This window comes from Chlorocebus sabaeus, chromosome 4 (genome assembly GCF_047675955.1).
Source record: "Chlorocebus sabaeus isolate Y175 chromosome 4, mChlSab1.0.hap1, whole genome shotgun sequence".
In the NCBI taxonomy this organism is placed as follows: domain Eukaryota; kingdom Metazoa; phylum Chordata; class Mammalia; order Primates; family Cercopithecidae; genus Chlorocebus; species Chlorocebus sabaeus.
The window spans coordinates 59,913,628-59,937,365 of NC_132907.1; the positions used below are offsets into that span (position 1 = coordinate 59,913,628).

The 23,738-nt window shown below is 43.6% G+C and overlaps 1 protein-coding gene across 2 annotated transcripts in view; it reads left to right on the forward strand.

Moving 5' to 3' along the window:
• The window catches only part of AGXT2 (alanine--glyoxylate aminotransferase 2), a 44,138-nt gene that overhangs the window by 18,966 nt on the left and 1,434 nt on the right, over positions 1-23,738 (forward strand). Inside the window, exons 8-13 of one of the 2 annotated variants that reach the window (XM_037990744.2) lie at positions 1,996-2,096; positions 2,646-2,738; positions 9,103-9,235; positions 10,202-10,293; positions 13,116-13,265; positions 19,447-19,545. In XM_037990744.2, the coding sequence (XP_037846672.2) occupies positions 1,996-2,096; positions 2,646-2,738; positions 9,103-9,235; positions 10,202-10,293; positions 13,116-13,265; positions 19,447-19,545 (668 nt within the window). The remainder of the gene's footprint in view (positions 1-1,995; positions 2,097-2,645; positions 2,739-9,102; positions 9,236-10,201; positions 10,294-13,115; positions 13,266-19,446; positions 19,546-23,738) is intronic. The other variant, XM_037990745.2, reaches the window with a different exon arrangement.

Genomic DNA, 23,738 nt, shown 5'->3' on the forward strand with positions numbered 1-23,738 from the left:
CAATTTTGACACACAGATGTAGGCTTTTGGAGCTTGGGCAAGCCTGCTGGGCAATTTTCCCACTCTCCTCTCGTCCTCTGCCATCCACAGGATTTCATGCCTGTGTGTCTGTGTGGTGAGGCTTGCAGCTGGTGAAGCATGGCAGAAATGTTTCTAGTATCTTTAAGCAGGATGGGAAAGTAGATATGGTTAGTACTAAGACAATTGAGCTGGATGGACAGCTGGTACTGGTAACATGATAGCCTGGCTTTTCTCCAGCGGAAAACAACTAAAAAATTCTGGATAAAATGAAACACATTCCCTTCAAAGCATGGATACAAGAAAGCACGAATTCTCAGAAACGCATAGAGATAATTAGGGCAGTGCAGGCAGCTTTGACCCCGAGAGCATTTGTTGAACCTGGTAACCTTGAGCTTCCATGCTGATGGCTCTGTGGAGTGCAGGGAAGAGATGACGAAGTCCAGGGCCCAGCCAAAGTAAGGGATCTTATAGGAAACCCTCCCCTGCCACAAAGCTGGAGCCCCCAAGGGGCCACCTCTTCATCCACAGGTAAACTAGAATTAAATACACCACCAAGAACGTGTTACCCGTCACAGGCCAAAGGGCCTGCAAGGATTCTGGTGCTGAACGGAAGTGGAGGGACTGGGAGGAACCACCACCGGAAATTTCACCTGCAGGCTGGCTCTCCAAGGCTTTGCATTGTGAACGCTCATTTCCTCAAGCTTATAATTTAAAGGACTCTTAGACTCTAACGCCCTGCGTGCTTGGAAGCTGCCAATTCAAATAGGCTCTGGAGGGATCTACCTCATTCTGGGTCTCAAAGAATTCTCACAAATGAAATTCCAAGGAAAATAAACTGCCCCTTGTCAAAAATAAACATACAATACACAAAACTCTACAATCAAGGAAAAGATCTGCAAGGATTTCAAATAACAGAATTATCAGATAGACTATGACACGAATATGTTTAATACATTTAAAGAAAATCAAATGTAAGCTTGGAAATATGTGAAATGGATAGGACATCATGAAGAATAAGAAAGCAAGTTTTGAAAACAAATATATCTTCTAGTAATATAAAAGTGATTCTTGACATTTAAAACTCAGCAGGTGGGTTTATCAGCAGTAAGATGCAGTCAAAAGGAGAAGTAATGAATTAAAGACAGATCACTTCAAAAAGGGCACTTTACAGCTTTTCCCCATTAGAAAGACCTCTAAAAAAAAAAAAGACCTTCAAACAAAATTGCTCAATGTCTCACTCCAGCCATAATTTCTACTATTTGTTAATATTTTCTTCTTAATGCATTAAACATTTACTGAGCACCACCTACAGTGTACCAAACAGCTTATTTGGCCACAGAGATTTTAGAAATGAACAAGGCATAGTCCCTGCCCACAAAAACCTCCTGATTAATGGGAGAAAGGTCTGTTAAAAACAAGCACAGGACCAAGTGCCAAGGGCTGCGATGGATGGAAGCTACTTGGCTCTCAAACATTTCTCTTTAAACTGAATTCTAATTGTTCTACAAACATATTTACTAACTCTAAAGACAAAGACACTTTGTAGCTTTAAAACTGTACATCAGATTAGATGGCAATGAAAGGAAATAGAGTTACTTTCAAATAAATTAAATCACTCTAATTCCATTTGAATTAGATCCACCCGTTTTAGAGGACGGGCATCCTTAGGTGAAACAGCTGTCTATACCAGCTCAATGACACTTCGGGACATTTTTTCCCCAGATGGAAAGAACTGAAGTGGTTTGTTTGTGCCTTTATGGCTATCCTAATCTCCCTTCTTGAACCAAAGTACAAGTTGTTCAGAGAGAACGTTCCCCCTTCAGAAATGCATATCCTCACTCCCAGTCCCTGGTTGACTTACACTGTCTGGGTTTTTGTTTTTCTTTTTTTTCCTGTTTTTCCCCATGCTTCTAGATATCAGGCTCACATTTTCAAATGCTGTGTTTGTTTTACTTTGTTGTTTGTTTTTTGCAGACTGCTGCCAAGCTAAAGACCAGTATATTGAGCAGTTCAAAGACACGCTGAGCACATCTGTGGCCAAGTCAATTGCAGGATTTTTTGCAGAACCTATTCAAGTGGGTACATGAATCTAAGACATTAATGGAGCTGAATCTTCAATTATCAGAAAGTTTTAACTCATACATTCTAGAGAATTCCAAATGAATTGTTTACTGTGTCCGTCTCTAAATTTGTTCTCTTGGTCTCCTTGAAAGAAAGAAGACACTGACTTTCAAATGATCTTTTAAAAACCCTCTCCTCCATTTCCACCAGACAGGTGAAACTACTGAACTCCTAAAATTCTTAAGAAGAGGAAACCCTGGCTGTTTTTAGCTGCTTAGTAACATCCACATTGTCCAAAGAACTCTTTCGTTAGTCTCACCAAATTCCTCTATTCTACTGTTTTCTAATCTCGGAAAATAATCAATGTTTGCATCTTTTTTCCAGAAGTCATGGTGTAGAGTAATAACTCCTCTTTTCACCCATAGTGAAAACTGTTCTATAGACTGTTGTTAAAATTGCTAGTGTTACTATCATGATATTGATGATAATGATGATCTAACTTTTTGTATACTTTGAAAGGCTGATGCTATTATTATAGGTCTTCTTGGTCTGGTCTTTTGCAGGGTGTGAATGGAGTTGTCCAGTACCCAAAGGGGTTTCTAAAGGAAGCCTTTGAGCTGGTGCGAGCAAGGGGAGGTGTGTGCATTGCAGATGAAGTAAGTGGCATGTAAGGGTGCCATTGAGTGCTGTGGGAACAGGAGATGCACAGACAGAAACCTCCTAAACTTCCTCCGTGTTCCAGGCAAAGTCTCCAAAGTTTGCCTACAAATGAATGAAATTTTTGCTAGCGGGCTGGTTGATTTGTTAGTACATTTGCTGATCAGTTTAACAAGTACAACAGAACTTAAATATCCAAATTGATATCTATCAAATAAGTTGTTAACAGTCATATATGATGTTAATAGACCGTGACTCAATGTATTTTTTAAATTCCTTTCTAGGGATTGTTTCAGGGGCTGACAAACAACATAGGAAATTTAATCTCACAGCCAAGTTTTTTGTTGTTTTTATTTGTTTGGTTATTTTGAGACAAAGTCTCGCTCAGTCGTCCAGGCTGGAGTACAGTGTACGATCTCGGCTCACTGCAACCTCCGCCTCCTGGGGTTCAAGGAATTCTCCTGCCTCGGCCTCCCGAGTAGCTGGGCCCACAGGCATGTGCCACCAAGCCTGACTAATTTTTGTAGTTTTAGTATAGACGGGGTTTCACCATGTTGGCCAGGCTGATCTTGAATTCCTGACCTCAAGTGATTCGCCCGCCTTGGCCTCTCAAAGTCCTGGGATTACAGCGTGAGCCACCATGCCAGGCCCAATAGCCAAGTTTTTAATCTCAATTTTTGCAAAAATAGTATTTACCAACCTGGCAGCATACACCTTTCTGACAAAACTTGCCTGGAAATAATGTGGGGTTTCTTTGTTTGTTTGTTTTTGAGACGGAGTTTCTCAAAACAACAAGAGAAAGTTTCTCTCTTGTTGCCCAGACTGGAGTGCAGTGGCATCCTCTGCCTCCCGGGGTTCAAGTGATTCTCCTGCTTCAGCCTCCCAAGTAGCTGGGATTACAGGCATCCGCCACCACACCCAGCTGATTTTGTGTTTTTTAGTAGAAACTGGGGTTTCTCCATGCTGGTCAGGCTGGTCTCAAACTCCTGACCTCAGGTGATCTGCCCGCCTTGGCCTCCCAAAGGGCTAGGATTACAGGCATGAGCCACCGTGCCCGGCCAAAATAATGTTTTTAAAATAGTAATAATAATCCAGCCTCTAAATTAGAAGAGTACCACCACTGCAGATACTGCATTTGAAAATAGTTCCCAGAAAATTGTAAAATAGATTTAATTAAAGCAGCATTGGTGGAATAAGCACACTACCCCCAAGGGCGTTACTTTAATGGGAATAAAATTCACTGGCTATGTGAGCTCTAGCTGTGTGTTTTTAAAAGGGATTAATTTACCTATGATTATACCTCATATTAGAGTGTATCAAAGAAAGTAGTCCTCCGTCTACTTAGAATAGTTATGGAGATTAAAAGACCAGAGGATGATCACCAGGGCCACAGAAGCCCTGCTTTACTGCTGGGTGACCTATCTTGATTGGACTAACAGGTGGTTAGACCAACCAAGGACAAGTGGAGAACCTGTAAGTATGTTTCACACCTATTTCAGTCCAGCCATCATTGTTGGAATAGACTTCCTCAACTAAAAATTTCCTACAGCTAGGCTGGGCACGGTGGCTCATACCTGTCATCCCAGTACTTTGGGAGGCTGAGGCAGGTGAATCACTTAAGGTCAGGAGTTCGAAACCAGCCCAGCCAACATGGTGAAACCCCAGAAATTTTGCAATTTCTGCCTGGGCAGCTGGGTCTCTGTTAATGCCCAGGTGCATTGGATGTCCCTGGTGTACCACAGGCAACTTGGGCCAGCCTGCTGCTGCTGTGCCCATCCTCCCTTCTCCAGTCTGCCCACAAACCGATGGAAGTTCTGGCTGGAGAAAGATAATCTGCTATTTTAAAAAGAAGAGAATATCCAGTCAGTTTGAAATTAGCTACATCATTTAAAAGGATAAACTTTGGCCTCCAAATCAGCACATAGTGAAGCTGTCACAGTCAGACTAATTAAAGAGATGGTAGGCTGAATTCAAAGGAAATATGAATTTCAGAATTTTCTGTCTTACGGTTTTATGACTTTCAAACAATGATTGAAAACTGTCTAACACAGGTATCCTTAAGAAGGACTATTCCGAAGACTAGGTAAAAATAAGGATAGCTGGAACTTTCTGAGTACTTACTGTGTGTCAGGCACTGTTCATAACACTTTGCACGTGTTAACTCAGTTCATACCTATCAACAGTTCTATAGTTCTATATGCCCCATTGCTATTATTCCTGTGTATTAATCCTTTCTCATGCTGCTGATAAAGAAATACCTGAGACTGGATAATTTATAAAGAAAAAGAGGTTTAAAGGACAGAGTTCCATGTGGTTGGGGAGGCCTAACAATCATGGTAGAATGCGAAAGGCACATCTTACATGGCAGCAGACAAGAGACAATGAGAGCCAAGCAAAAGGGGTTTCCCCTTATAAAACCATCAGATCTTGTGAGACTTATTCACTACCATGAGAACAGTATGGGGGAACCGCCGCCATGATTCAATTATCTCCCACCAGGTCCCTCCCACAACACGTGGGAATTATGGGAGCTACAATGCATGATGAGATTTGGGTGGGGACACGGCCAAACCCTATCATCGCATTTTAAATATAAGTGAATTTAGGTCCAAGGTGGTTAAACAACCTGTCAAGCTTATGCCATTGGTAGGAATAGGTCCAAGACTCAAATTCAGGCTCCCAAAACCACATGACTAGCCACTGTATCAAGCTGCCCCTCCCAAATGACAGAGTGTGGTGTAGAAAGGGCAAATCATGGCAGAAAGGGAAGGAATACAGCATAGAAAAACCTGAGTGCGGAGGGCCAGTTCTGCCGAGGAGCAGTCTTACACAAGTTATCTTAATTAATAATCAGTGGCATTCTTTTCTTTAAAATGTGGAATTTGGATTAAAGGTAGAAAACCGGCAGCCTCTGGGCCCATACTGGCATAGACTGATTTTGAATTTGAAACTGACTACAGGGCATGCCCACCCATAGTCCCCACCCCACTTGCTGTCATGACCCAGGCTGCTCCTCTCCCTAATATATGCTCCTCATCTGCAAAGACAGTTGAGTTTATGGACGTTAGAATGATCCATCTCTGTACTACTGTAAGAGTCTATGAAACTGATACTTCCTCAGAGACTAAACATGATTTATTGTTCTACATAATTCCACGCATTTGTAACCGAGTCCAAAGCTTGTACCACTTGCTGCAAAACAGTCAATAAGTCAAGCAATAAGGTGTTGGGGCAAGGAAGACCACTTTATTTCGGGGAGCAAGCAAACGGAGAAGACGGCAGACTCATGTCCTAAAGAACTACCTTGGCCGAGGCGGGCAGATCACAAGGTCAGGAGATCGAGAGCATCCTAGCTAACACGGTGAAACCCCATCTCTACTAAAAATACAAAAAATTAGCCAGGCATGGTGGTGGGCGCCTGTAGTCCCAGCTACTCAGGAGGCTGAGGCAGGAGAATGGCGTGAACCCGGGAGGCAGAGCTTGCAGTGACCCGAGATCGTGCCACTGCACTCCAGCCTGGGCAACAGAGCGAGACTGTCTCAAAAAAAAAAAAAAAAGAACCACCTTAAGCAAATGTGGGTTCCTTTTGTGTTAAGGGAAAGGGGAAGAGGGAGGGGCTTGAGGTCAAAAGGTGACTGGTGACCACAGACATTTGGGCCACAGCAAGGGTAAACTTGCGTCCTTGGTCAGGTTACAATACTGTTATAAATTTTTAATGTAACGTTGTTACTTGTGTGTACACCCTTCTTATCTCCTCAGGGATTCTTTTTAAAGCATCCTTGCCTTAGTTAAACTATAAACTAAATTCCTCCCATAGTTAGCTTAGCCTATAAGCAGAGATAAACAAAAGCAGTTAACCTAAAAGACATCATCACAGTGGAGGGGATGAGAGCAAGCTGGTTAGGAGCAAAATGGAGTACGTCATGCTAGGCTTCCTTTTCACTGTTACACATTGTCCAAGCAATCTGATTTTTCACCATTTATGCCATTTATGTATGGTATTTAGATAGAGTGAAAAAGACAGGCAGGAAGACAAAATGGATGGATTTTCCACGAGCTCCTCCTACATTATCCCATTTGGAAAAATCAATCAGTTGCCCAGAGGCTAATTAGTAGGAAGGAGTCCACCCAGGATTCCAGCCCAGGTCTGTCTGACTCCCAGGTTAAGCTCTTCTCCTATATTGGTCACTGTCATCTAATTCTAACCCCCAGAATCTGCCCTTGCTGCAGCAGCCTAGAGAAAGTGGGAAAATGAGAAGTGAATCTGAAAAGGATGCTCACTCTTTTTTTTTTTTTTTTTTTTGTTTTTTGAGATGGAGTCTTACTCTGTCACCCAGGCTGGAGGGCAGTGGTGTGATCTCGGCTCACTGCAACCTCTGCCTCCCAGGTTCAAGCGATTCTCCTGCCTCAACCTTCAGAGTAGCTGAGATTACAGGCACCCGTTACCATGCCCAGATAATTTTTGTATTTTTACTAGAAATGAGGTTTCATCATGTTGGCCAGGGTGGTCTCGAACTTCTGACCTCAGGTGATCCACCCGCCTCGGCCTCCCAAAATGCTGAGATTACAGGCGTGAACCAACGTGCCCAGCCTGGAAGCTCACTCTTTTAAGTGCATTTTAGAACGAGCTTCGAGTACCCACATCCCTAACCCCCATTTTGCATTGTGTGTATGTGTGGAGAGAGACAGAGAGACAGACAGGGAGACTGAGAGCCACAGAGAAATCAAGGAGACTTCACCAGAAAGGCTCTGGCAGAAATGTGTGTGGAGATGTTTGTGTGACTTTATTTAATCAGGCACTGCTGCCACCCTGTCATTCCTTCCACAAGTGCTTATGAAGTGTCTACTTTGTATCAGGAACTGTGCTAGGTGTTGCGGATAGAGAATGGAATAAGACACAGTCCCTGCCATGGGACATGCCCACTGGTGATAACAGTCCTCTATGAAAGCCACTGATGGCAGCATGCCCAGAGTACCTTGAGAGGGAGCCTAACTAAGGCTCAGGAGAACCTTCAGAAACCAAGTGATGGCAAAGTTTTTTTGTTTGTTTGTTTGGGGGTTTTCTTGGGCTGGGGGGGAGTGCTTCGAGATGGAATCGTGCTCTGTTGCCCAGGCTGGAGTGCGGTGGTGTGATCTCGGCTCACTGCAAGCTCTGCCTCCCCAGTTCATGCCATTCTCCGGCTTCAGCCTCCCAAGTTGCTGGGACTACAGACACCCGCCACCATGCCCGGCTAATTTTTCAAATTTTTTTTGGTAGAGACGGGGTTTCACTGTGTTAGCCAAGATGGTCTCGATCTCCTAACATTGTGATCCCCCTGCCTCAGCCTCCCAAAGTGCTGGGATTACAGGCCTGAGCCACTGCGCCTGGCCAGCAAAGTTTGTTTTGAAGCACAGAAGAAGTCAGTGAGATAAAGCAGCAGGAAGAGGGTCTTCTAGAAAGAGCAAACAGCATGCACAAAAAAACTAAGGTCAATTTTTAGTCCAAACCACAATTTCTAGATTAGAGGAGTTCAACCCTGAGTTAACTGCCTCGGCTGGGTCCTCCTCACGATACAGTTCTCAGGAAGGGGAAGGCATCCCTGGAAGAGGATGACCAGTTTAACTGGGCTGGAGCAAGTGCCCCAGCTCCACTTGACTGACAGTAACTCCCTCTTCATCTATCCTGGGGCAGACTCAGCTTCTCTACTTTTCTACCCTGCTTTCTTACACAGAGGAAATGCTCATCAAAAATTGTTAATCATAATGATCCCTTTCATGTTATTTGTACGACCCTCATTGAGCCTGTGACTTATTGTTGTATTTCTACTTGATGGATGAGTTAACAGAGGTTCCAAGGACTTAAGAAACATACCCAGAATTGCACAAAGCTAGGAAATCACTCTTGATGCCTAATATCAGGCACAGATTAAGCGCTTTGTCCATGATACTACAGGATGCTGATGATAATGGCTGATGATGGCCATAATGAGGAGGAGGGAAAAGGAAGAGATCAGAGAAGAAAACAGCATTTCTTTTTTCTTTTTTTTTTTTGAGACAGAGTCTCACTCTGTTGCCCAGGCTGGCGTGCAGTGGCACAATCTCGGCTCGCTGCAGCCTCCACCCTCTGAGTTCAAGTGATTCTTCTGCCTCAGCCTCCTGAGTAGCTGGGATTACAGGCACCTGCCACCGTACCTGGCTAATATTTTGTGTTTTTAGAAGAGATAGGGTTTCACCATCTTGGCCAAACTGGTCTTGAACTCCTGACCTCGTGATCCACCCACCTCGGCCTCCTAAAGTGCTGGGATTACAGGCATGAGCCACTGCACCCAGTCAAAAACAGCATGTCTTGATGGGTTTCCAATTGTTTTGAACTTGTTTTCCCAGGTGCAGACAGGATTTGGAAGGTTGGGCTCTCACTTCTGGGGCTTCCAAACCCACGACATCCTGCCTGACATTGTCACCATGGCTAAAGGGATTGGAAATGGCTTTCCCATGGCAGCAGTCGTAACCACTCCAGGTAGGACCTACAGGCAGTTTGTGTTTGCTTCTGGGCCTCATACATTGGGCTATGGTATTAAACACGTGTGTTGGAACTTGCGTAGATTGGAGACAATCATGGAAACCGCACGATGCATTTCCCAAGCAAATGAAAGAGAGAAACAGTCTGTCTGCCTGACTGTGAAACACAGATGGAAGAAAGACAGTCCTTTTTTTTTTTTTTTTTTTTTTTTTTTTTTTTTTTTTGAGACAGAGTCTTGCTCTGTCGCCCAGGCTCGAGTGTAGTGGCACAATCTTGGCTCACTGCACCCTCTGCCTCCTCAGGTGCAAGCAATTCTCCTGCCTCAGCCTCCTGAGTAGCTGGGATTACAGGTATGCACCATCAAGCCCAGCTAAGTTTTGTATTTTTAGTAGAAACGGGGTTTCACCTTGTTGGCCAGGCTGGTCTTGAACTCGTGACCTCAGGTGATCCGCCTGCCTTGGCCTCCCAAAGTGCTGGGATTATAGGCGTGAGCCACCACACCCCCATCGGAAACCAGCCCATTCTGATCTTCCTGTAAGGAAGACTAATTCTCCCATGCCTACCATGAAACGGAGGGTTCCACCACACTTTAGAGGTATATGGAAGAGGAAGAGGGGATGGAAAGAGGAGAGGGGTGGGAGAGGGTTCTGGTGTCTCTTCCTCTTCTTATAAGAAAACCAGTTCCTTGGGCTTAGATAGGGCCCCACCCTGATGACCTTATTCAACCTAATTACCTACTTAAACGCACTGTCTCCAAATACAGTCTCATTCAGGGTTAAGGCTTCAACCATTCGCATTTGAGGTGGTACAATTCAGTCCCTAACATCTACTATCAGTTGAATGAAGAATGAATTGGATAGGATGCCATTTACAACACGAAGTAACTGTAGTCCAAATGGCGCCATGAGAGATTGTGGACAGTAATGTGTCCCTCTTTCCACACTTTCTATTTTTTCCCTCTAGAGATTGCCAAATCTTTGGCCAAACGCCTGCAGCACTTCAACACCTTTGGAGGGAACCCCATGGCCTGTGCCATTGGATCTGCTGTGCTTGAGGTTGGTGCCAGTGGCCACATTAGCCACATTTCACAAATGACTCTTTCAAAACCACACACGCGTTGGCAGAACTCTATCATGCTGGATTATTAAAGGGGAGAGTTAATTCATAGTTTATCCATTAAAGTTAGATTTCCGTTTATTATTCTGCCTTCTCCCTTTTTAAAGATCTACTTTGGGTGCTTGAAGTGTTGGATAAGAAATAATATATAATAAACCTCACATACATGGGAAATGTAAGAATTTTCCTAGCCAGCTGAAATTTCTTTGTTATCTGGGTAGTGATTTACAGATGTTAACTGCTATCCTTGTAATTAGTTTCATGTTGGCCTTCTCTTGTGTATTTTTCTTCCTTCCTTTTGTTGTACTATTATAAATTGAATGACTAAGGAGACACTGAGTTTTACATGCTTACAGCAAGGTAATTCAGCTGTTCAACCCTACACTGTTGATTTAGCCTGGGATCGCATCTGTTTAAAAAAAGATTTTTTTTTACTAAGAAGTAAATGACAGTGTTTTTTTTGTGGGGAGGAAAACTAGGTGGCTGGGGGCCAGGGGTCAGCAAGAGTCACTCTGCTGTATATACTTTTATGCTTGCTGATATTTATATATATACACACACATATATATTTATATATGTATATATATTTATATATGTATATATATTTATATATGTATATATATGTTTATATATGTATATATTTATTTATTTCAATAGCTTTTGGGATACAAGTGGGTTTGGTTACATGGATGAATTGTATAGTGGCAAAGCCTGAGACTTTAGTGCACTGTCACCCAAGTAGTGTACACTGTACCCAATATGGAATTTTTCATCCCTCACCCCCCTCCCACCTTCCCCCCTTCTGGGTCTCCAATGTCGATTGTGTATCCATAGCTTAGCTCCCACCTATAAGTGAGAACACTTATTAGTTGCTCCAAAAGACGTTATTTTCTTTTTTATGGCTGAGTAGTATTCCATGGTGTGTGTGTGTGTGTGTGTGTGTGTGTGTGTGTGTGTGTGTGTATACACCGCATTTTCTTTATCCACTCATCAATTGATGGGCTCTTAGGTTGGTTCCATATCTTTGCAACTGTGAGTTGTACTACAGTAAACATACATGTGCAGGTGTCTTTTTGCTATAATGACTTTTCTTCCTTTGAGAAAATACCCAGAAGTGGGATGGCTGGACCAAAGGGTAGACCTACTTTTAGTTCTTTGAGAAATCTCCATACTGTTTTCCACTGAGGTTGTACTGATTTACAGTCCCACCAGCAGTTACACTCACTGATTTTTGACCATGAACTTCATTTACCTATTCCAAAAAATTGAAATTTAAAAGTATTTTTAAACAAAAATAAATAAGTAAATGCTGCCCTTGCTAATTAAATAGTTATTTTCAAAAACAATTAAATCATGAGATGAGAAAGTATGGGTAGGAATGTGTCATTTATTTCACTTTGTGGACATTGCCAATTTTTTTTTTTTTTTTTTTTTTTTTTTTTTTTTGAGAAAGAGTCTTCCTCTGTCACCCAGACTAGAGTGCAGGGACACAACCATGGCTCAGTGCAACCTCTGTCTCCTGGGTTCAAGAGATTCTCATGCCTCAGTCTCCTGAGTAGCTGGGATTACAGGCATGCACCACCATGCCCACCTAATTTTTATATTTTTGGTAGAGATGGGGTTTCACCATGTTGGCCAGCTAGTCTCAAACTCCTAACCTCAAGTGATCCACCCACCTCAGCCTCCCAAAGTACTGGTATTACAAACATGAGCTGACATTGCCAACTTCTTTTAAAAAGTGCTTTGTTACCTCAACCAATTTAGAAGGTAGAGAAGGTTTAGGTGAACAAATAAGTCTTTAAAAATAACAAGGTTTGCCTGGAGTCATGCAAGTATTGTCAGCTAAATAAAAATACAGTATTTTTCATGTGTCTTGTCAAGAACCCCAGGTGTTTGCTGTAAGTAGAACTGAGATAAAAATCATTTTATATCTTCTAGTGCCCTGGCTCTGGGCTCAGCCAAAGAGGCCAGAGCCCCAGACCAGGTTGCTTGGGCTATGAGAGCCCTTGTCTGGCTGAGGACTGCTGAGCAAAGGTCACCATCTTCCAGTAGGGAAAGCACCTGTGAGATTTCTTTCCTCAGAGCATTCATCTTATTCATGACTATATCCCAGTTCTCAGCAAAACCTGACAATAACAAGCCTTGGGATTTTAGAGTCTACATTTTCAACTGCATTGAGACACATCTTTTATTCTTTTCTAAATTATTTTTTGTTTGTTTTTTTGAGGCAAAGTGTCGTTCTGTCACCCAGGCTGGAGTGCAGTGGCGCGATCTTGGCTCACTGCAACGTCCACCTCCCAGGTTCAAGTGATTCTCCTGCCTCAGCCTCCTGAGTAACTGAGATTACAGGAGCCCACCACCGAGCCCAGCTAATTTTTGTATTTTTTTTTAAGTAGAGACGGGGTTTCACCCTATTGGTCAGGCTGGTCTCGAACTCCTAACCTTGTGATCCGCCCACCTTGGCCTCCCAAAGTACTGGGATTACAGGTGTGAGCCACCACGCCTGGCCTATTCTTTCCTAAATTCTTAGCCACCTCTGAAGGTGAGGGAGTTGGGGGCAGAAGCATATCCCCTCCCCTAAGACTTTTCTTCTCTCCTTTGTGTTGACAAACCTTTTTGTAGTCCTTGTGGTCACACTAGACTTGTTCTGGATTCTGTTTGGTTAGGTTATAAGAGGGCCATGTCCGATGACTTCTCCACGCTTCTCAGTCAGTCTTAAAACTTCTGCCATGTGAGATCATTTGGGGCTTTCTCTCAACAGGTGATTAAAGAAGAAAATCTACAGGAAAACAGTCAAGAAGTTGGGACCTACATGTTACTAAAATTTGCTAAGCTGCGGGATGAGTTTGAAATTGTTGGAGACGTTCGAGGCAAAGGCCTCATGATAGGCATAGAAATGGTGCAGGATAAGGTAGGTGCTGATCTGCTCCTCTCTCTGCAGCTGCTTGGGCCAGCGGGAGATATAGGAGGAAACATTAGCTAAACTTCGTTTACTCTCAGGGAGAGAGCACACACAAACAGCAAGCTTTCAGCAAAGCCCTTTAGAGATGAGTAGAGAGTGTTGAGTATGAACAAAATGTTGGCAGATCACCAAGAATTCTAGAGGGATGAGGGAGAGCATTTGGGAAAAGAAACCAACATTATCCTTGCCATCCTAGGCAAAGAGCATAGGCAATGACTGAATACTTAGAAATACAGGGAAGGGAGGAAATTATTTGGGGAGAAACAGAAGGAAGTAAGAAAGAAGGGCCAGGAAAAGGTTATGGTGAAGGTTTGGGGTGAGGAAGTTAAATATATATTAGGGGTTGTTTTTGTTGTTGTTGAGACAGAGTCACACTCTGTCACCCAGGCTGGAGTGCAGTGGTGCTATCTTGGCTCACTGCAACCTCCGCCTTCTAGGTTCAAGCTATTCTCGATCCTCAGCCTCCCGGGTAGCTGGGATTACAGGCACGCACCTGTAGAGACAGGATTTTGCCATGTTTCCCAGGCTGGTCTCAAACTCCTGACCTCAAGTGATCTGCCCATCGTGGTCTCTTGAAGTACTGGGATTACAGGCGTGAGCCACCGTGCCTGGCTTACGTTGAGTTTTTTGTTTGTTTGCATGCTTACTTACTTGTGAATGGATTTCAACCTCCCAAGTAGCCAGGGAGGAATGCTGCCCACTGAGACCTCAAACTCATCAAAACAACAATTGAACTTAGCATCTTCCCCCAAGCCAGATATTTCTCCCAAGATCACTGTTTGTTTCTCACCCTCCACCATTCTTCCAATTACTCAGCCTCCATACCACAAAATCATCTGACTCCTCCTCTTCCCTTGTTTCTAACATCAAGACCCATTGATCCTTTCTCTGCCATATCTCTCAAATCTTTCCCTTTGTTTCTACTGCAGCCCCTATAGTAAATGCCCATAGGAAATTGTGCCTTTCCTCCATAAAATCAAAGCCTGAGAAGAGCAGGAGAATCTTGGCAGAAGGGAGGAGTAGCCAGACTAACCTCATGTCCACAGGGATCCAGCTTTCCCTAGCAATTTCTAGCTCTTTGGTCTTACCACCATTCTACTTTAGAAGTACTGATGCTCAATTTTTTACTCTTTAGACCAGACATGGGTATAAGTCTCTTCAATTCATACCACATGTCAGAGCCAGTGCAAAGCTGGGATGTTTAAATAAGATTTGAAAGCCAAGGGAAGACACCAGGAAAGTAAACAAAGGGTAATATGAGACTAAGGTCCCCAGTTCACGGGTCATTTTATTTATTTATTTGTTTTGACCCCAACTTGCTTTCCACAATGGAGAACTTCTAACAAGCTATAACGTACTTAAGTGTGTGGACAAGTACAAGAGTTATTGCAAGGCTCAGAAGAGTTCACCATAATCTCCACCCAAGGGGTTCCCTCAAAGCTGTCTATACTCCTCAAAGTGTAGACTCGAGAGAGGAAAGCCCAATGAGAGAGGAGGAGTTCTTCCTTTTACTCTGTTCCGAACCCAACCTCTGTGTGCTTAAAGTCAGATGAACAAAGATGTTCATCACAACTTTGTCTTAGTAAAACACCAGAATCCCCCTCCCAGATGACCATTCATACAAAACAAGCTAGCTTACGGCATCTCCCCACTATAATGGCATAGATATATATGTGACATGGAAATATGTGCAAGCTATATCGTGGAAACAATAAAACAGGTTTTTCTTAGTCCATTTGTGTTGCTATAAAGGAATATCTGAGGCTGGGTAATTTCTAAAGAAAAGATGTTTATTTGGCTCATGTTTCTTCAGACTGTACGGGAAGCATGACACTAGCATCTGCATCTGATGGGGGGTCTCAGACTGCTTTTGTTCATGGTGGAAGGGGAAGAGGAGCTGGCATATGCAGAGATCACATGATGAGAGAGAGAAGGCGAAAGCAAGAAGGAAGGGGTGGGTAGGTGCCAGGCTTTTTCCAACGACCAGCTCTAGAAGGAACTAATGGAATGAGAACTCATTATGGAGAGGACAGCACAAGACATTCATGAGGGAACTGCCCTCACCACCCAAGCACTTCTTTTTAGGACCCACCTCCAACACTGGGGATCAAACTTCCATTTGAGGTTTGGAGGGTCAAATATCCAAACTAGAGCGAGGGTGTAAAGTAGTATCTATAGAAGGGGCTCTTTTTCTCTTCACTGAACCATTTGTTAATGTAAGCATGGGCTCTAAGGGCAGACCACCTGGATTTAAATCCCAGCTCCTACATTCCCTAATTCTACTCACTGTGCGCTCAATGCCATTCACTCTCCAAATCCAAATGCCACTCAAACTTTTCCTCAACCATGGAACATGGTATTTTCCCCTCTATATCTACCTATGGAAATCCTAGTCTTTTTCAAGATCAAGCTCTCCATCGCATCTCCTTAAAGCTTGCCTTTGCTTCTGCTCTATCCAAGAGATCCACCCTTCAGAGAATTCCTCTGGTACTCACTGTCTAAGGAACTGCTTTGAAAAGATCTTTCCCACTATATTAGTCCATTCAGGCTGCTATAGCAAAGTTCTATACATTGGATGTATTATAAACAACAGAAATGTATTCCTTATGGTTCTGGAGACTGGAAAGTCCAAGAACAAGGGGCAGGTTGACCTGGTGTCTGACGAGGGCCCACTTTCTGGTTCATAGATGGTGCCTTCTTGCTGTGCCCTCACATGGTAAATGAGGCAAAAGAGCTTTCCGGGGCCTCTTTTATGAGGATACTGATCTCATTCATGAGGGTTCCACTCTTGTAACCTAATCACCTCTCAAATGTCCCACCTCTAAATACTATGCCTTCACTTTGGATATTAGGTTTCAATGTATGAATTTTGAGGGACACAGACATTCAGTCTGTGTCACTTAATCTGTATTTGTTTACTCACTTTTTATGTATAAATATCTTATTTTCCTAAATAAGTTTACACTTTTGAGACCAGGAAACATACAGATGGTGAGTGCTTTGTGTTTGTCGATTAATTTCAGGCCCCTGCAACACATCATACCACATTCACGTAGTTATAACACCCAAGAACTTTGCTCTAATGCTGTCCAGCATCACCCAGGATAGGTACTCTCATATTCTATTGGTAAGGAGGTACAGCCCTTTGGACAGCAATTTGTCTGTAGCTCTCCAAATTTTAAATGTCTATACATTTTTACGTGGTGATATGGTTTGAATACGTGTCGCCTCCAAATCTCAGATTGGAATGTAATCCCCAGTGTTGGAGGTGGAGCCAGTGGGAGGTGTTTGGATCATGGGGGCAGATAACTCATTAGTGGCTTGGCGATGAGTGACTTCATGTGAGATCTGCTTGTTTAAAAATGTGTGGTACCTCCTCACTCCCTCTCTTGCTCCTGCTCTCACCACATGACCCATCTGCTCACCCTTTGCCTTCTGCCATGATTGTAAGTTTCCTGAGGCCCTCACTAGAAGCAGGTGCTGGAGCCATGCTTGTACAGTCTGTAGAACTGTGAGCCAATTAAACCTCTTTTCTTTATGAATTACCCAGTCGCAGGTATTCCTTTGCAGCAACACAAGAATGGGCTAACATACCTGGCAATTGCTAGAAGTGTGTCCCAAAGAAATACTTTCTAAAGTGTCTAAAAATATGTATGAATAGGAATATTTGCAGCATTGTTTATAACCATGAAAAAATGGAAACAACATAAATGCTCAACATTAGGAGATTGAGCAAATTACTGCAATGAGATACTAGGTATCCTTTAAGAAGACTAGGTCCAAATATACTGACATGGAAAGATGTCCAGGATATATTATATATTATTAAAAGGAAATTGCCAGATATTATAAAATGACTTATTTTTTTAAACATGCATATAGATGTATTTACATGCGTAGAAAAAGTATCTGGTTCGCACCAAATTGTTAATAGGAGGTGTCCCTTGGAATAGGATAGGAAGTGGAGAAATGTTCTCTTTTTACTTTATATACTTCCAGAACATTTGAATTATTTTCAAATATTAAGTTTATAACTCTTTAAATATAGATTCACCAAAAGAGATAAACATGACGCTCCATTATACACTCATCAAAAAGTTGAATTACTAGCATGCCCACTTCATTATCAAGTAGTTGGGGCATAGGCATGGGCACAAGGGCCTCAGCAGGTTGCGCTATGGCTTTAGCCTCAGTAGAGTTTCAGACTCTGCTTTTTTCCCTGGAGAAGGCATACAAGATGTTCAATTAGCCATAGCAGTTGAGGCCAGGGAGGAATAAAATGGGCAAGGGAGCCAAGAGGGTGCTGGCCCAGAGCAAGGTTGGGTGAAGCCACACAGACTCCGCCCATTCAAAACTGTCATGTTGGCCCAGACATGGTGACTCACACCTGTAATCCCAGCACTTTGGGAGGCTGAGGTGGATCACTTGAGGTCAGGAGTTCAAGACCAGCCTGGCCAACATAGTGAAACCCCATCTCTATTAAAAATACAAAAATTAGCCAGGTGTGGTGGCAGGTGGCTGTAATTCCACTTACTCGTGAGACTGAGGCAGGTGAATCACTTGAGCCCAGGAGACAGAGGTTGCAGTGAGCTGAGATTGCACCACTGCACTGCAGCCTGGGCAACAGAGTGAGACTCTGACTCAAAAATCAAAACAACAACAACAACAACAAAAGAACTGAACTCCCAATCCAACCTTCCCTCCAGATTACTCTCTGGTCCCTCTGGCCTCTCGAATCATATTTAATGTCCTTCTAGTTCTCACAGTTTAGCCCTAAATTATTTTCATTGACCCTTTCCAATCAATCATAAGCAGGAATGCATGATAGCATTTTGGGGTCAATGAGAAGATTCTAGTCCTTCCCTCTCCCTCAGTTCCTTTCTAATCCAATAGTCTGAAAGTTTGAATATGTATTTTGCTTATCTTAAGGCTTTAAGACAGACCAAAATGAGCATATCTCTCTAGGAGGTCCCTTCTTATTACAAGAAATAGAGGATTGGGGAAAGAGTTGGATCTGGGATTGGTGGGAAGAAGGAAGTGGATGGCAAAGCCCAGAGCCAGGGTGGGTAGGAAGTGCAGAGGATGTAATGAAGCTGGGCACACTGGAGAGGCCCCGCCTACCTCACGAGGATCGCAAGGGCTGACCCAGAGCTCATGTTTTATGCATCTAAAACCGGAGAGCCAGCCCAGTGCAGAAGCTCAGTGAGGCTGGGCTACGGAGAAACAAGAGACCAGTGGCAGCAACAGGCCTCAGCGCTCATCGTGGAAAAATTAGAGCAGGGCTTAGCCCTGGCACCTGAGGACCATTTTAAAAATGCAGATGCCTAAGCCCTACTTCAAACATTCTAATTCGATTGGCCTAGCATGAGGCCCAAATATCTGTCGTCTGAAAGCCTTACAGGTAATGCAGATATACTGTCAGGTATAACATGACTAAGTCAGAGGGAGACATTTGTACTCACCGACTGGGAAGACAGGAGATGCACAGAAAGGTTCAATGTCTGACCCCACAGGGAGGGGACCTGCTTTGGATGGCCGGGGATCTGAACAGCCTCTCCGCTCCTGGAAGCACTTACCTTTCCTAACCCTGGAGGATGCAGTCTTGCGGGAGAAACAGCAAGTCCTACAAGCAGGGAAATTAGCTCCTCAGCTGTCCCACCGCGCTGCCCAGGGAAAGCTCAGGCTGCTGGTGCCTTTGCGCAACTTCTAAGCCATTTCGTGGCCTTTGAAATGAGCCCCTTCCATGGGCAGAACCAAGTGAAGAGTTAAGGAGAATTTCCACGTAAAACAGACTCCAAATTTAGCTATTAAGAAACCAGACTCCCAAGGCAGCCATTAGCAAAGCTAAGATTCACTGACTATCCGCACAGAACTTCATTTTGTCTTTTGGGAATTTGGGATGAATTGGGATTAAAAACAAACATTTTTAATAACATCCTCCAAAAATCTGGTTCAGCAATTAGCAACTTTATTTAATTACAGGGGAAGGAGAGAACAGAGAGAAAGAGGGAGAGAGAGAAAAAAAGAGGGGCATTGATGACTGGAGGGTTTTTCCTTTTTCCTCTCTTGGAAATAATTCCTGTAACCATTCCAACACCAAATAGAAAGCTTTCTAAAAATATATTTACAGATGAGCCGCCGACCTCTTCCCCGTGAAGAAGTGAATCAGATCCATGAGGACTGCAAGCACATGGGGCTCCTCGTTGGCAGAGGCGGTATTTTTTCTCAGGTAAGAGAAAGACTGGTCTTTACCTATCGCTCTAGGTAGGAGTCTCTCTGGTTTCCTAATGCTGGTCACAGTTTCTTCACAACTGTGCCGGGGTACCCAGCCACATATCATCTAGGGATAAAGCTCGGGTATGCAAAGAAAAAAAAAAAAAAAAAAAAAAAAAGACGGGGACAGTACACCTCTCGGGCCACTAGGGGGCGCTGAGTGAAAATGGTTTGGTAGTCCCGGCTCTGTGGTAAAGATAGAGGCAGACACAGGATGGTCAAAGCAGACAACTTACAGTACAGATGATAAGAAACATCACAGTCATGCTATAAATAATTTGTCTCCTGTATAATTAATCCTAGTCCCTGTGAAAGCAATTCTGGCCGTTCTTAGCTCAGCCCCAGGTTCTGACTTGGTGACCCTGCTAAGCCTTAGTGGCCTCTGTGGCCGGGAGCAACCCGACAGCATTGGCAGGCCCGGTGACGCCTGTTGGAGAGATGGAGGACCACCTGGGCATAGCCCCCAATGCCTTACTCAAAATCAGCCACAGCTGGTGTCCCTCACCCTTAGGCTGGGAGATTCAGCGAGTGGAGCCCTCCTCACTCCCTTCCTTGAAAAGCCACGCCCAGCTCCACAGTGGGGACCCTGGCTTGCCCCGCACGCACTGCCCGAGGGCTGCTGCTGCCGTGAGTGAAGTGAGCTGCCCCTCAATCCCTCACAGCAACAGGCCCCTCCCCAGGAATGGGCTCCAGGGCAGAGACTTAAGAGAACACTTTTACACTGTTGGTGGGATTGTAAACTAGTTCAACCATTATGGAAAACAGTATGGCGATTCCTCAAGGATCTAGAACTAGATGTACCATATGACCCAGCCATCCCATTACTAGGTATATACCCAAAGGATTATAAATTATGCTGCTATAAAGACACATGCACACGTATGTTTATGCCAGCACTATTCACAATAGCAAAGACTTGGAATCAACCCAAATGTCCATCAGTGACAGATTGGATTAAGAAAATGTGGCACATATACACCATGGAATACTATGCAGCCATAAAAAAGGATGAGTTTGTGTCCTTTGTAGGGACATGGATGCAGCTGGAAACCATCATTCTCAGCAAACTATCACAAGAACAGAAAACCAAACACCGCATGTTCTCACTCATAGGCGGGAACTGAACAATGAGATCACTTGGACTCGGGAAGGGGAACATCACACACCGGGGCCTATCATGGGGAGGGGGGAGGGGGGAGGGATTGCATTGGGAGTTATACCTGATGTAAATGACGAGTTGATGGGTGCAGCACACCAACATGGCACAAGTATACATATGTAGCAAACCTGCACGTTGTGCACATGTACCCTACAACTTGAAGTTTAATAATAATAAATAAATTTAAAAAAAAAAAAGAGAGAGAAAAGGTAACATCTGCTCCTCCCTAATTTATCCTGTCCTTTGTCAACTTTCTTTCCCATTTTAAACATGCCTCATCCTTCCCAGTTTCCCTGCTCCATCCCTGCCTCTCACAATTTCAGTGGATACTGAAATACCTACTTCTTGCCGCATACTTCTCAGATAAAATTGAAACTATCAGGCAAAACCTCTATGTAAACTCGTCGGTCCCCACATTTATTCTTTCCCCCTGTGTTAGTCCCCCCAGCCTGCTGTCCCAAAGTGCCATAGACTGGGTGGCTTATACATCATAGAAATTCATTCCTCATAGTTCTGGAGGCAGAGAAGTCCAAGATCAAGGTGCCAGCAAGTTCAGTGTCGGGTGAGGGCGCTCTTTCTAGGCAGCCATCTTTCGGCTGTGACCTCATATGGCAGAAGGGGCAAGAGAACTCCCTGGGCCTTCATGGGCTGTGCCCTCCTGACCTAATCACTTCCCAAAGGCCCCACTTTGCAAGACCATCACGTTGGGAGTTAGGGTTCCAACATAGAAAGTCAAGGGGTAGAGGCACAAATGCCCAGATCATAGCACCTCCTTCCCTGAAGGTTCCAGAAATGAGACATTTCTCCTGTTCAAATCTAGATCTTCCATCTGTGCACTTGTTTCTCCAAGCTCCCTCCACCTTCACTCAAGGAAACATCCCCATGTTTTCTTGCATCTTCAACTTTTTCCCAACTTCCCCTTTAAACAAAACAGACTTAAAGTTCTCCCAGCCCAAACAACAAAACCAGAATGAGCACTTTTACTGGGATATGCTCCATGATTTTTTTTCTAGTCCTAGTCATAAATAGTTTTCTGTACAAATCAGATAGCATAATTTAATGATTATGAATCCTAAGACATGCAATTTATAAAGACATGAGATATTTGTGTACTTGCTTAGCTCTTCCTTTGTTATTTGGCAAAATTTGTTATGTGCTAAGCAACAGATGTTATTCTGGAAACTGAAACCTTTAGGTTGGTGTAAAAGTAATTGCAGTTTTTGTGATTTTTTTTTTAATTGCAAAAAATGTAATTACTTTTGCGCCAACCTAATATGGTGATAAATAAGATCTGGTCCTTCCTTCTTGGAGCTGGTGGGAGAGAAAGTCAAATACATAGAAAATTACAATACAATGTAGTAAGCTCATCTATAAATATTTTTTAAAAGATATTCAAGGGGGAGAGAGAAGGGACTTCCAGGCCAGGCTTTCTGGCTAGCAGAATCTTAAATAATGAGATAAACAACCAAACTGTGCATGAAACATGGCAGAGTACAAATAACTGATTTCGCACACCACATCGCACCACACAGATGTGGCTGGCACAAAGGCTTGAGGTAGTCAGTGGAGCTGGTATGAAGCCGTTCCTGCTTGTCAGGTACTGTCCTAACACTTTGCATGAACGGACTCATTCAATGCTCCCAACAAGCCTATAAAACAAGTACTGTTATTATCTTTATTTTACAGATAAAGGAAAAGACACACAGAGAGGTTAAGTAATGACAGAACCAGGATCCAAACTCAGGCAGTCTGATTTCAGAATCTGTCCTCTGAGGAGGACAAATCTAAGGGGACAAGACTGGAGACAGGGAGTCCCTCTGGGAGCCAAGGATGCTGTTTGAACTTCAACTGTGGTAGTAAAGATAGAGGAGACATTCTGAGGATAATCCTGGAAAATGCACAGAATGTGGATATGAAGAACAAGAGAGAGTCCACTGAGGCAGGAGAATCATGTGAACCCGGGAGGCGGAGGTTGCAGTGAGCCAAGATCGTGCCACTGCACTCCAGCCTGGGCAACGGAGCGAGACTCTGTCTCAAAAACAAATAAATAAATAAATAATAAATAATAATAAAGGGCAGGAGAAGGAAAAACTGCCCAGGTAGAGGCAGAAAGCGTGGACAGGTATGAAGAGAGTAACAAGAGTGTGAAGTCATGGAAGAAAGAGACGGGAGAGGTTCAGGAAGTGGGGTGGGGATTTCCAGAGTCAAGTGCAGAGAAGGCCACAGAGGATGAGGGCTGGAAGATCCCCAGTGGATTCCACACTTGCAGGTAACTTTAGTAGAGTAGTTGATGCAGCAGAAGTCAGACTGCAGCCAATTGAGATGTGAATGGGGGAAGGGCAAAGTGATAAATAATGGCCAATAAGCACCAACCGGTCTTTTTAATGCTGTGGCTAAAAGCAGGAAGAAAGCATTTGCGAGGTAGCCATAGGGGACAAGGTGGTCAACACAGATTTGTATTTGGTGTGGTCTAGATTGGGGTTATGAGAGCTTTAAGCCTGTTTGTTTATAGGCTAAGGAGAAGTTAAAGGGGTGTTTCCTGTGAAGGTGATGGGAGAATCCAGGGTCAAGGGCATAGGTGAACAATTTGGAGTTGAACAGCAAATACATCTTGTTCTCTGAGCCTTCAGGTAAGGTTATAACAATGGATGTAAGAGCAAACAAGTTTATCTTGCCCAGCAGCTTCCGTTTTCTGAGAAGTATGAGGCCTGATTGTCTATGAAACAGAGGGAGAGATGCAGGAGTTGAGTAAGGAAATTGAGAGGAATGATGAAAGTTTAGATTGAAAAAGGACAGTGAACAAGAAAAGTTGGAGGGACCCACAGAAGTTGGAGACCCTGAATATCTAGTGTATCGCTCAGCCTAGCTGCATGATTTTTCTCTAACTCTTCTCAGCCATCTAGATTGGAGAAAAGCCACTTAATAAAATCTTTTATTAGGGCTGGGATTGACTGTGTGGGTGCAGCAGAAGAGTAGAAATGCAAGCAAAA